The sequence below is a fragment of the Coregonus clupeaformis genome, unplaced genomic scaffold, assembly GCF_020615455.1.
Source record: "Coregonus clupeaformis isolate EN_2021a unplaced genomic scaffold, ASM2061545v1 scaf2089, whole genome shotgun sequence".
In the NCBI taxonomy this organism is placed as follows: Eukaryota; Metazoa; Chordata; class Actinopteri; order Salmoniformes; family Salmonidae; genus Coregonus; species Coregonus clupeaformis.
In genome coordinates, this window is record NW_025535543.1 from 77,501 (window position 1) to 92,974 (window position 15,474).

The 15,474-nt window shown below is 39.1% G+C and overlaps 1 protein-coding gene across 1 annotated transcript in view; it reads left to right on the plus strand.

The window, feature by feature from the left end:
• Nucleotides 1-15,381, plus strand: part of LOC121560403 (bone morphogenetic protein receptor type-2) — a 49,275-nt gene extending 33,894 nt beyond the window's left edge. The window contains exons 4-6 of the mRNA XM_045219140.1: nt 1,125-1,229; nt 3,044-3,135; nt 14,991-15,381. Of these exons, the coding sequence (XP_045075075.1) occupies nt 1,125-1,229; nt 3,044-3,135; nt 14,991-15,272 (479 nt within the window). The 3' untranslated portion in view covers nt 15,273-15,381. The remainder of the gene's footprint in view (nt 1-1,124; nt 1,230-3,043; nt 3,136-14,990) is intronic.
• The last annotated feature ends 93 nt before the right edge of the window (nt 15,382-15,474 follow it).

The window sequence follows — 15,474 nt, forward strand, 5'->3', positions numbered from 1 at the left end:
TGATTTTATTGGACCAATAAAATGAAAAGTACAGATTATTCTATGGGACAATATACAAACGTTTTGGAGAAAGATGACTGGAAAAACAACATTTTATTGAGTAAGTGTATTTATTGGTTTCTTTTCATTTTGATAAGAGATGAAAATGTAATTAATTGAAGGTTATTTGTTGTTGTAAAAATTTATCGCTTTTAAGGGGGGCGGGGTCGCAAGATATTCTTGTGACTAGGTTAGAGGTTAGAGGTCAAGGGTTAGAGACAGAGACTAACAGGTTGTTTATGTCCTGCTGTAGACCACCAGAATACTACTAGGCTAGAGGTCAAGGGTTAGAGACAGAGACTAACAGGTTGTTTATGTCCTGTTGCAGACCACCAGAATACTACTAGGTTAGAGGTCAAGGGTTAGAGACAGAGACTAACAGGTTGTTTATGTCCTGTTGCAGACCACCAGAATACTACTAGGTTAGAGGTTAGAGGTCAAGGGTTAGAGACAGAGACTAACAGGTTGTTTATGTCCTGTTACAGACCACCAGAATACTACTAGGTTAGAGGTCAAGGGTTAGAGACAGAGACTAACAGGTTGTTTATGTCCTGTTGCAGACCACCAGAATACTACTAGGTTAGAGGTCAAGGGTTAGAGACAGAGACTAACAGGTTGTTTATGTCCTGTTGCAGACCACCAGAATACTACTAGGTTAGAGGTCAAGGGTTAGAGACAGAGACTAACAGGTTGTTTATGTCCTGCTGTAGACCACCAGAATACTACTAGGTTAGAGGTCAAGGGTTAGAGACAGAGACTAACAGGTTGTTTATGTCCTGCTGTAGACCACCAGAATACTACTAGGTTAGAGGTCAAGGGTTAGAGACAGAGACTAACAGGTTGTTTATGTCCTGCTGTAGACCACCAGAATACTACTAGGTTAGAGGTCAAGGGTTAGAGACAGAGACTAACAGGTTGTTTATGTCCTGTTGCAGACCACCAGAATACTACTAGGTTAGAGGTCAAGGGTTAGAGACAGAGACTAACAGGTTGTTTATGTCCTGTTGCAGACCACCAGAATACTACTAGGTTAGAGGTCAAGGGTTAGAGACAGAGACTAACAGGTTGTTTATGTCCTGTTGCAGACCACCAGTTGCAGTGTGAAGAGACCATAGTCATCTCCTTGGCTATCGTCTCCGTGCTGGCTGTCATCATCGTTGCTGCCTTTTTCGGTTACCGCATGATGCACAGTGAGTAACCATGGCGATGACTAGACAATAATATGAGGCTTATCTCTGTGTATCCCGTGACCTCAGCCTCTGTCTGTCTGTCTGACTGTCTGTCTGTGTGACTGTCTGTCTGTCTGTCTGTCTGTCTGTCTGTCTGTCTGTCTGTCTGACTGTCTGTCTGTCTGTCTGTTTGTGTGTCTGTCTGTCTGTCTGTGTGACTGTCTGTCTGTCTGTCTGTGTGACTGTCTGTCTGTCTGTCTGTCTGTTTGTGTGACTGTCTGTCTGTCTGTGTGACTGTCTGTCTGTCTGTCTGTGTGACTGTCTGTCTGTGTGACTGCTGTCTGTCTGACTGTCTGTCTGTCTGACTGTCTGTCTGTCTGTCTGTCTGTGTGACTGTCTGTGTGACTGTCTGTCTGTCTGTGTGACTGTCTGTCTGTCTGACTGTCTGTCTGTCTGTGTGACTGTCTGTCTGTCTGTGTGACTGTCTGTCTGTCTGTGTGACTGTCTGTCTGTCTGTCTGTGTGACTGTCTGTCTGTCTGTCTGTGTGACTGTCTGTGTGACTGTCTGTGTGTCTGACTGTCTGTCTGTCTGTCTGTCTGTGTGACTGTCTGTGTGACTGTCTGTCTGTCTGTCTGTGTGACTGTCTGTCTGTCTGTCTGTGTGACTGTCTGTCTGTCTGACTGTCTGTCTGTGTGACTCTATCTGACTGTCTGTCTGTCTGTCTGTGTGACTGTCTGTCTGTCTGTCTGTGTGACTGTCTGTCTGTCTGTCTGTCTGTCTGTGTGACTGTCTGTCTGTCTGACTGTCTCTCTGTCTGTCTGTGTGACTGTCTGTCTGTCTGTCTGTGTGACTGTCTGTCTGTCTGTGTGACTGTCTGTCTGTCTGTCTGTCTGTGTGACTGTCTGTCTGTCTGTCTGTCTGTCTGTGTGACTGTCTGTCTGACTGTCTGACTGTGTGACTGTCTGTCTGTCTGTGTGACTGTCTGTCTGTCTGTCTGTCTGTGTGACTGTTTGTCTGTCTGTCTGTGTGACTGTCTGTCTGACTGTCTGACTGTCTGTCTGTCTGTCTGTGTGACTGTCTGTCTGTCTGTCTGACTGTCTGTCTGTCTGTCTGTCTGTGTGACTCTATCTGACTGTCTGTCTGTCTGACTGTCTGTCTGTCTGTCTGTGTGACTGTCTGTCTGTCTGTGTGACTGTCTGTGTGACTGTCTGACTGTCTGTGTGACTGTCTGTCTGTCTGTGTGACTGTCTGTCTGTGTGACTGTCTGTCTGTCTGACTGTCTGTCTGTCTGTCTGTGTGACTGTCTGTCTGTCTGTCTGACTGTCTGTCTGTCTGTCTGTGTGACTGTCTGTCTGTGTGACTGTCTGTCTGTCTGTCTGTGTGACTGTCTGTCTGACTGTCTGTCTGTTTGTCTGTCTGTCTGTCTGTCTGTCTGTGTGACTGTCTGTCTGTCTGACTGTCTGTCTGTCTGTCTGTCTGTCTGTCTGTGTGACTGTCTGTCTGTGTGACTGTCTGTCTGACTGTCTGTCTGTCTGTCTGTCTGTCTGTGTGACTGTCTGTCTGTCTGTCTGACTGTCTGTCTGTCTGTCTGTCTGTCTGTGTGACTGTCTGTCTGTCTGTGTGACTGTCTGTCTGTCTGACTGTCTGTCTGTCTGTCTGTCTGTCTGTGTGACTGTCTGTCTGTCTGTCTGTCTGTCTGTCTGTCTGTCTGTGTGACTGTCTGTCTGTCTGTCTGTGTGACTGTCTGTCTGTCTGTCTGTCTGTCTGTGTGACTGTCTGTCTGTCTGTGTGACTGTCTGTCTGTCTGTCTGTCTGACTGTGAATGTATTCTCAGGAGGTGGTAAACAGGGACTTCATAATCTCAACATGATGGAAGCAGCTGGTTCTGAGAGCTCTCTGGACCTGGACAACCTCAAACAACTGGAGGTCAGACGGCTACACCTACTATACCTACTACTGCTATTCTATCTACTACACATCTATACCTACTACTGCTATTCTATCTACTACACATCTATACCTACTATACCTACTACTGCTATTCTATCTACTACACATCTATACCTACTACAGCTATTCTATCTACTACACATCTATACCTACTATACCTACTACAGCTATTCTATCTACTACACATCTACACCTACTATACCTACTACAGCTATTCTATCTACTACACATCTATACCTACTACAGCTATTCTATCTACTACACATCTACAACTACTACACCTACTACAGCTATTCTATCTACTACACATCTACACCTACTACAGCTATTCTATCTACTACACATCTACAACTACTACACCTACTACAGCTATTCTATCTACTACACATCTACACCTACTATACCTACTACAGCTATTCTATCTACTACACATCTACAACTACTACACCTACTACAGCTATTCTATCTACTACACATCTACACCTACTATACCTACTACAGCTATTCTATCTACTACACATCTATACCTACTACAGCTATTCTATCTACTACACATCTACAACTACTACACCTACTACAGCTATTCTATCTACTACACATCTACACCTACTACAGCTATTCTATCTACTACACATCTACAACTACTACACCTACTACAGCTATTCTATCTACTACACATCTACACCTACTATACCTACTACTGCTATTCTATCTACTACACATCTATACCTACTATACCTACTACAGCTATTCTATCTACTACACATCTACACCTACTATACCTACTACAGCTATTCTATCTACTACACATCTATACCTACTACAGCTATTCTATCTACTACACATCTACAACTACTACACCTACTACAGCTATTCTATCTACTACACATCTACACCTACTACAGCTATTCTATCTACTACACATCTACAACTACTACACCTACTACAGCTATTCTATCTACTACACATCTACACCTACTACAGCTATTCTACCTACTACACATCTACAACTACTACAGCTATTCTATCTACTACACATCTACACCTACTATACCTACTACAGCTATTCTATCTACTACACATCTATACCTACTACAGCTATTCTATCTACTACACATCTACACCTACTATACCTACTACAGCTATTCTATCTACTACACATCTATACCTACTACAGCTATTCTATCTACTACACATCTACAACTACTACACCTACTACAGCTATTCTATCTACTACACATCTACACCTACTATACCTACTACAGCTATTCTATCTACTACACATCTATACCTACTACAGCTATTCTATCTACTACACATCTACACCTACTATACCTACTACAGCTATTCTATCTACTACACATCTACAACTACTACACCTACTACAGCTATTCTATCTACTACACATCTACACCTACTACAGCTATTCTATCTACTACACATCTACAACTACTACACCTACTACAGCTATTCTATCTACTACACATCTACACCTACTATACCTACTACAGCTATTCTATCTACTACACATCTACACCTACTATACCTACTACAGCTATTCTATCTACTACACATCTACAACTACTACACCTACTACAGCTATTCTACCTACTACACATCTACACCTACTACAGCTATTCTATATACTACACATCTACACCTACTACAGCTATTCTATCTACTACACATCTACACCTACTACAGCTATTCTATCTACTACACATCTACACCTACTACAGCTATTCTATCTACTACACATCTACACCTACTACAGCTATTCTATCTACTACACATCTACACCTACTACAGCTATTCTATCTACTACACATCTACAGCTACTACTGCTATTCTATCTACTACACATCTACACCTACTACAGCTATTCTATATACTACACATCTACAGCTACTACTGCTATTCTATCTACTACACATCTACACCTACTACAGCTATTCTATCTACTACACATCTACACCTACTACAGCTATTTTATCTACTACACATCTACACCTACTACAGCTATTCTATCTACTACACATCTACACCTACTACTGCTATTCTATCTACTACACATCTACACCTACTACAGCTATTCTATCTACTACACATCTACACCTACTACAGCTATTCTATCTACTACACATCTACACCTACTACAGCTATTCTACCTACTACACATCTACACCTACTACAGCTATTCTATCTACTACACATCTACACCTACTACAGCTATTCTATCTACTACACATCTACACCTACTACAGCTATTCTATCTACTACACATCTACACCTACTACAGCTATTCTATCTACTACACATCTACACCTACTACAGCTATTCTATCTACTACACATCTACACCTACTACAGCTATTCTATCTACTACACATCTACACCTACTACAGCTATTCTATCTACTACACATCTACACCTACTACAGCTATTCTATCTACTACACATCTACACCTACTACAGCTATTCTATCTACTAACATCTACACCTACTACACCTACTACAGCTACTACAGCTATTCTATCTACTACACATCTACACCTACTACAGCTATTCTATCTACTACACATCTACACCTACTACAGCTATTCTATCTACTACACATCTACAACTACTACAGCTATTCTATCTACTACACATCTACACCTACTACAGCTATTCTATCTACTACACATCTACACCTACTACAGCTATTCTATCTACTACACATCTACACCTACTACACCTACTACAGCTATTCTATCTACTACACATCTACACCTACTACACCTACTATAACTACTACAGCTATTCTATCTACTACACATCTACAACTACTACAGCTATTCTATCTACTACACATCTACACCTACTACAGCTATTCTATCTACTACACATCTACACCTACTACAGCTATTCTATCTACTACACATCTATACCTACTACACCTACTACAGCTATTCTATCTACTACACATCTACACCTACTACAGCTATTCTATCTACTACACATCTACAACTACTACAGCTATTCTATCTACTACACATCTACACCTACTACAGCTATTCTATCTACTACACATCTACACCTACTACACCTACTACAGCTATTCTATCTACTACACATCTACACCTACTACAGCTATTCTATCTACTACACATCTACACCTACTACAGCTATTCTATCTACTACACATCTACACCTACTACAGCTATTCTATCTACTACACATCTACAACTACTACAGCTATTATATCTACTACACATCTACACCTACTACAACTACTACAGCTATTCTATCTACTACACATCTACACCTACTACAACTACTACAGCTATTCTATCTACTACACATCTACACCTACTACAGCTATTCTATCTACTACACATCTACACCTACTACAGCTATTCTATCTACTACACATCTACACCTACTACAGCTATTCTATCTACTACACATCTACAACTACTACAGCTATTCTATCTACTACACATCTACACCTACTACAGCTATTCTATCTACTACACATCTACACCTACTACAGCTATTCTATCTACTACACATCTACACCTACTACAGCTATTCTATCTACTACACATCTATCTACTACACATCTACACCTACTACAGCTATTCTATCTACTACACATCTACACCTACTACAGCTATTCTATCTACTACACATCTACACCTACTACTGCTATTCTATCTACTACACATCTATACCTACTACAGCTATTCTATCTACTACACATCTATACCTACTACAGCTATTCTATCTACTACACATCTACAACTACTACACCTACTACAGCTATTCTATCTACTACACATCTACAACTACTACAGCTATTCTATCTACTACACATCTACAACTACTACAGCTATTCTATCTACTACACATCTACACCTACTACAGCTATTCTATCTACTACACATCTACACCTACTACAGCTATTCTATCTACTACACATCTATACCTACTACAGCTATTCTATCTACTACACATCTACACCTACTACAGCTATTCTATCTACTACACATCTACACCTACTACACCTACTACAGCTATTCTATCTACTACACATCTACAACTACTACAGCTATTCTATCTACTACACATCTACAACTACTACAGCTATTCTATCTACTACACATCTACACCTACTACAGCTATTCTATCTACTACACATCTACACCTACTACAGCTATTCTATCTACTACACATCTACACCTACTACAGCTATTCTATCTACTACACATCTACACCTACTACAGCTATTCTATCTACTACACATCTACACCTACTACTGCTATTCTATCTACTACACATCTACACCTACTACACCTACTACAGCTATTCTATCTACTACACATCTACACCTACTACAGCTATTCTATCTACTACACATCTACACCTACTACAACTATTCTATCTACTACACATCTACACCTACTACAGCTATTCTATCTACTACACATCTACAACTACTACACCTACTACAGCTATTCTATCTACTACACATCTACACCTACTACAGCTATTCTATCTACTACACATCTACACCTACTACAGCTATTCTATCTACTACACATCTACAACTACTACACCTACTACAGCTATTCTATCTACTATACATCTACAACTACTACAGCTATTCTATCTACTACACATCTACAACTACTACACCTACTACAGCTATTCTATCTACTACACATCTACAACTACTACACCTACTACAGCTATTCTATCTACTACACATCTACACCTACTACAGCTATTCTACCTACTACACATCTACAACTACTACAGCTATTCTATCTACTACACATCTACACCTACTATACCTACTACAGCTATTCTATCTACTACACATCTATACCTACTACAGCTATTCTATCTACTACACATCTACACCTACTATACCTACTACAGCTATTCTATCTACTACACATCTATACCTACTACAGCTATTCTATCTACTACACATCTACAACTACTACACCTACTACAGCTATTCTATCTACTACACATCTACACCTACTATACCTACTACAGCTATTCTATCTACTACACATCTATACCTACTACAGCTATTCTATCTACTACACATCTACACCTACTATACCTACTACAGCTATTCTATCTACTACACATCTACAACTACTACACCTACTACAGCTATTCTATCTACTACACATCTACACCTACTACAGCTATTCTATCTACTACACATCTACAACTACTACACCTACTACAGCTATTCTATCTACTACACATCTACACCTACTATACCTACTACAGCTATTCTATCTACTACACATCTACACCTACTATACCTACTACAGCTATTCTATCTACTACACATCTACAACTACTACACCTACTACAGCTATTCTACCTACTACACATCTACACCTACTACAGCTATTCTATATACTACACATCTACACCTACTACAGCTATTCTATCTACTACACATCTACACCTACTACAGCTATTCTATCTACTACACATCTACACCTACTACAGCTATTCTATCTACTACACATCTACACCTACTACAGCTATTCTATCTACTACACATCTACACCTACTACAGCTATTCTATCTACTACACATCTACAGCTACTACTGCTATTCTATCTACTACACATCTACACCTACTACAGCTATTCTATATACTACACATCTACAGCTACTACTGCTATTCTATCTACTACACATCTACACCTACTACAGCTATTCTATCTACTACACATCTACACCTACTACAGCTATTTTATCTACTACACATCTACACCTACTACAGCTATTCTATCTACTACACATCTACACCTACTACAGCTATTCTATCTACTACACATCTACACCTACTACAGCTATTCTATCTACTACACATCTACACCTACTACAGCTATTCTATCTACTACACATCTACACCTACTACAGCTATTCTATCTACTACACATCTACACCTACTACAGCTATTCTATCTACTACACATCTACACCTACTACAGCTATTCTATCTACTACACATCTACACCTACTACAGCTATTCTATCTACTACACATCTACACCTACTACAGCTATTCTATCTACTACACATCTACACCTACTACAGCTATTCTATCTACTACACATCTACACCTACTACAGCTATTCTATCTACTACACATCTACACCTACTACAGCTATTCTATCTACTACACATCTACACCTACTACAGCTATTCTATCTACTACACATCTACACCTACTACAGCTATTCTATCTACTACACATCTACACCTACTACACCTACTACAGCTACTACAGCTATTCTATCTACTACACATCTACACCTACTACAGCTATTCTATCTACTACACATCTACACCTACTACAGCTATTCTATCTACTACACATCTACAACTACTACAGCTATTCTATCTACTACACATCTACACCTACTACAGCTATTCTATCTACTACACATCTACACCTACTACAGCTATTCTATCTACTACACATCTACACCTACTACACCTACTACAGCTATTCTATCTACTACACATCTACACCTACTACACCTACTATAACTACTACAGCTATTCTATCTACTACACATCTACAACTACTACAGCTATTCTATCTACTACACATCTACACCTACTACAGCTATTCTATCTACTACACATCTACACCTACTACAGCTATTCTATCTACTACACATCTATACCTACTACACCTACTACAGCTATTCTATCTACTACACATCTACACCTACTACAGCTATTCTATCTACTACACATCTACAACTACTACAGCTATTCTATCTACTACACATCTACACCTACTACAGCTATTCTATCTACTACACATCTACACCTACTACACCTACTACAGCTATTCTATCTACTACACATCTACACCTACTACAGCTATTCTATCTACTACACATCTACACCTACTACAGCTATTCTATCTACTACACATCTACACCTACTACAGCTATTCTATCTACTACACATCTACAACTACTACAGCTATTATATCTACTACACATCTACACCTACTACAACTACTACAGCTATTCTATCTACTACACATCTACACCTACTACAACTACTACAGATTCTATCTACTACACATCTACACCTACTACAGCTATTCTATCTACTACACATCTACACCTACTACAGCTATTCTATCTACTACACATCTACACTCTAACAGTATTCTATCTACTACACATCTACAACTACTACAGTATTCTATCTACTACACATCTACACCTACTACAGCTATTCTATCTACTACACATCTACACCTACTACAGCTATTCTATCTACTACACATCTACACCTACTACAGCTATTTATCTACTACACATCTATCTACTACACATCTACACCTACTACAGCTATTCTATCTACTACACATCTACACCTACTACAGCATTCTATCTACTACACATCTACACCACTAGCTATTCTATTACTACACATCTATACCTATACAGCTATTCTATCTACTACACATCTATACCTACTACAGCTATTCATCTACTACACATCTACAACTACTACACCTACTACAGCTATTCTATCTACTACACATCTACAACTACTACAGCTATTCTATCTACTACACATCTACAACTACTACAGCTATTCTATCTACTACACATCTACACCTACTACAGCTATTCTATCTACTACACATCTACACCTACTACAGCTATTCTATCTACTACACATCTATACCTACTACAGCTATTCTATCTACTACACATCTACACCTACTACAGCTATTCTATCTACTACACATCTACACCTACTACACCTACTACAGCTATTCTATCTACTACACATCTACAACTACTACAGCTATTCCATCTACTACACATCTACAACTACTACAGCTATTCTATCTACTACACATCTACACCTACTACAGCTATTCTATCTACTACACATCTACACCTACTACAGCTATTCTATCTACTACACATCTACACCTACTACAGCTATTCTATCTACTACACATCCACACCTACTACAGCTATTCTATCTACTACACATCTACACCTACTACTGCTATTCATCTACTACACATCTACACCTACTACACCTACTACAGCTATTCTATCTACTACACATCTACACCTACTACAGCTATTCTATCTACTACACATCTACACCTACTACAACTATTCTATCTACTACACATCTACACCTACTACAGTATTCTATCTACTACACATCTACAACTACTACACCTACTACAGCTATTCTATCTACTACACATCTACACCTACTACAGCTATTCTATCTACTACACATCTACACCTACTACAGCTATTCTATCTACTACACATCTACAACTACTACACCTACTACAGCTATTCTATCTACTATACATCTACAACTACTACAGCTATTCTATCTACTACACATCTACAACTACTACACCTACTACAGCTATTCTATCTACTACACATCTATACCCACTACAGCTATTCTACCTACTACACATCTACAACTACTACAGCTATTCTATCTACTACACATCTACACCTACTACAGCTATTCTATCTACTACGCATCTACAACTACTACAACTACTACAGCTATTCTATCTACTACACATCTACACCTACTACAGCTATTCTATCTACTACACATCTACACCTACTACTGCTATTCTATCTACTACACATCTACACCTACTACAGCTATTCTATCTACTATACATCTACACCTACTACAGCTATTCTATCTACTACACATCTACACCTACTACAGCTATTCATCTACTACACATCTACAACTACTACAGCTATTCTATCTACTACACATCTACACCTACTACAGCTATTCTATCTACTACACATCTACACCTACTACACCTACTACAGATTCTATCTACTACACATCTACACCACTTCAGCTATTCTATCTACTACACATCTACAACTACTACAGCTATTCTATCTACTACACATCTACACCTACTACAGCTATTCTATCTACTACACATCTACAACTACTACAGCTATTCTATCTACTACACATCTACACCTACTACACCTACTACAGCTATTCTATCTACTACACATCTACAACTACTACAGCTATTCTATCTACTACACATCTACACCTACTACAGCTATTCTATCTACTACACATCTATACCTACTACAGCTACTACAGCTATTCTATCTACTACACATCTACACCTACTACACCTACTACAGCTATTCTATCTACTACACATCTATACCTACTACAGCTATTCTATCTACTACACATCTACACCTACTACAGCTATTCTATCTACTACACATCTACACCTACTACAGCTATTCTATCTACTACACATCTACACCTACTACAGCTATTCTATCTACTACACATCTACACCTACTACAGCTATTCTATCTACTACACATCTACAACTACTACAGCTATTCTATCTACTACACATCTACACCTACTACAGCTATTCTATCTACTACACATCTACAACTACTACACCTACTACAGCTATTCTATCTACTACACATCTACAACTACTACAGCTATTATATCTACTACACATCTACACCTACTACACCTACTACAGCTATTCTATCTACTACACATCTACACCTACTACAGCTATTCTATCTACTACACATCTACACCTACTACAACTATTCTATCTACTACACATCTATAACTACTACAGCTATTCTATCTACTACACATCTACAACTACTACAGCTATTCTATCTACTACACATCTACACCTACTACAGCTATTCTATCTACTACACATCTACACCTACTACAGCTATTCTATCTACTACACATCTACACCTACTACACCTACTACAGCTATTCTATGTACTACACATCTACACCTACTACAGCTATTCTATCTACTACACATCTACACCTACTACAGCTATTCTATCTACTACACATCTACACCTACTACAGCTATTCTATCTACTACACATCTACACCTACTACAGCTATTCTATCTACTACACATCTACAACTACTACAGCTATTCTATCTACTACACATCTACACCTACTACACCTACTACAGCTATTCTATCTACTACACATCTACACCTACTACAGCTATTCTATCTACTACACATCTACACCTACTACAACTATTCTATCTACTACACATCTATAACTACTACAGCTATTCTATCTACTACACATCTACAACTACTACAGCTATTCTATCTACTACACATCTACACCTACTACAGCTATTCTATCTACTACACATCTACACCTACTACAGCTATTCTATCTACTACACATCTACACCTACTACACCTACTACAGCTATTCTATGTACTACACATCTACACCTACTACAGCTATTCTATCTACTACACATCTACACCTACTACAGCTATTCTATCTACTACACATCTACACCTACTACTGCTATTCTATCTACTACACATCTACACCTACTACAGCTATTCTATCTACTATACATCTACACCTACTACAGCTATTCTATCTACTACACATCTACACCTACTACAGCTATTCTATCTACTACACATCTACAACTACTACAGCTATTCTATCTACTACACATCTACACCTACTACAGCTATTCTATCTACTACACATCTACACCTACTACACCTACTACAGCTATTCTATCTACTACACATCTACACCTACTTCAGCTATTCTATCTACTACACATCTACAACTACTACAGCTATTCTATCTACTACACATCTACACCTACTACAGCTATTCTATCTACTACACATCTACAACTACTACAGCTATTCTATCTACTACACATCTACAACTACTACAGCTATTCTATCTACTACACATCTACACCTACTACAGCTATTCTATCTACTACACATCTATACCTACTACAGCTACTACAGCTATTCTATCTACTACACATCTACACCTACTACACCTACTACAGCTATTCTATCTACTACACATCTATACCTACTACAGCTATTCTATCTACTACACATCTACACCTACTACAGCTATTCTATCTACTACACATCTACACCTACTACAGCTATTCTATCTACTACACATCTACACCTACTACAGTATTCTATCTACTACACATCTACACCTACTACAGCTATTCTATCTACTACACATCTACAACTACTACAGCTATTCTATCTACTACACATCTACACCTACTACAGCTATTCTATCTACTACACATCTACAACTACTACACCTACTACAGCTATTCTATCTACTACACATCTACAACTACTACAGCTATTCTATCTACTACACATCTACACCTACTACACCTACTACAGCATTCTATCTACTACACATCTACACCTACTACACATTCTATCTACTACACATCTACACCTACTACAACTATTCTATCTACTACACATCTATAACTACTATAGCTATTCTATCTACTACACATCTACAACTACTACAGCTATTCTATCTACTAACACATCTACACCTACTACAGCTATTCTATCTACTACACATCTACACCTAGCTATAGCTATTCATCTACTACATCTAACCTACTACACCTACGACAGCTGTTCTATGTACACATCTACACCTACTACAGCTATTCTATCTACTACACATCTACACCTACTACAGCTATTCTATCTACTACACATCTACACCTACTACAGCTATTCTATCTACTACACATCTACACCTACTACACCTACTACAGCTACACAGAGAGAGATGTACCTAACCCTAACCCTAACCCTAACCCTGATGGTTTTAGACCAAACTGAGCTCCAGTCGTCTTTTCTCACCCTTTCTTCTCCCGCTCTTTCTCTCTGTCAGCTGATTGGTCGAGGCCGGTACGGCTCGGTGTTCTGTGGTTCATTGGACGAGCGCCAGGTGGCTGTGAAGGTGTTCAGCTCAGCCAATCGGCAGAACTTCCTGAACGAGTGTTCTATCTATTTGCTCCCCCTGCTGGAGCATGACAACATCGCACACTTCATCGCTGCCGACGAACGGCTGGGGGCCGAGGGCAGAGTGGAGTACCTTCTGGTCATGGATTACTACCCCCACGTAAGTACCTTTTACTGGGTTCTACTGGTTCCAGATGGTTGGGGCAGCTGATTCCCTTTGATCTAATGTGACAAACACCAGCTCTGGTCTCCCCCTCTGTGTCCTGGTGGATTATGATGCAGTAATACAGTATATATCTCTCCCTCCATCTCTCTCTCCCTCCATCTCTCTCTCTCTCTCTCTCTCTCTCCCTCCATCTCTCTCCCTCCATCTCTCTCCCTCCATCTCTCTCTCTCTCTCTCTCTCCTCCATC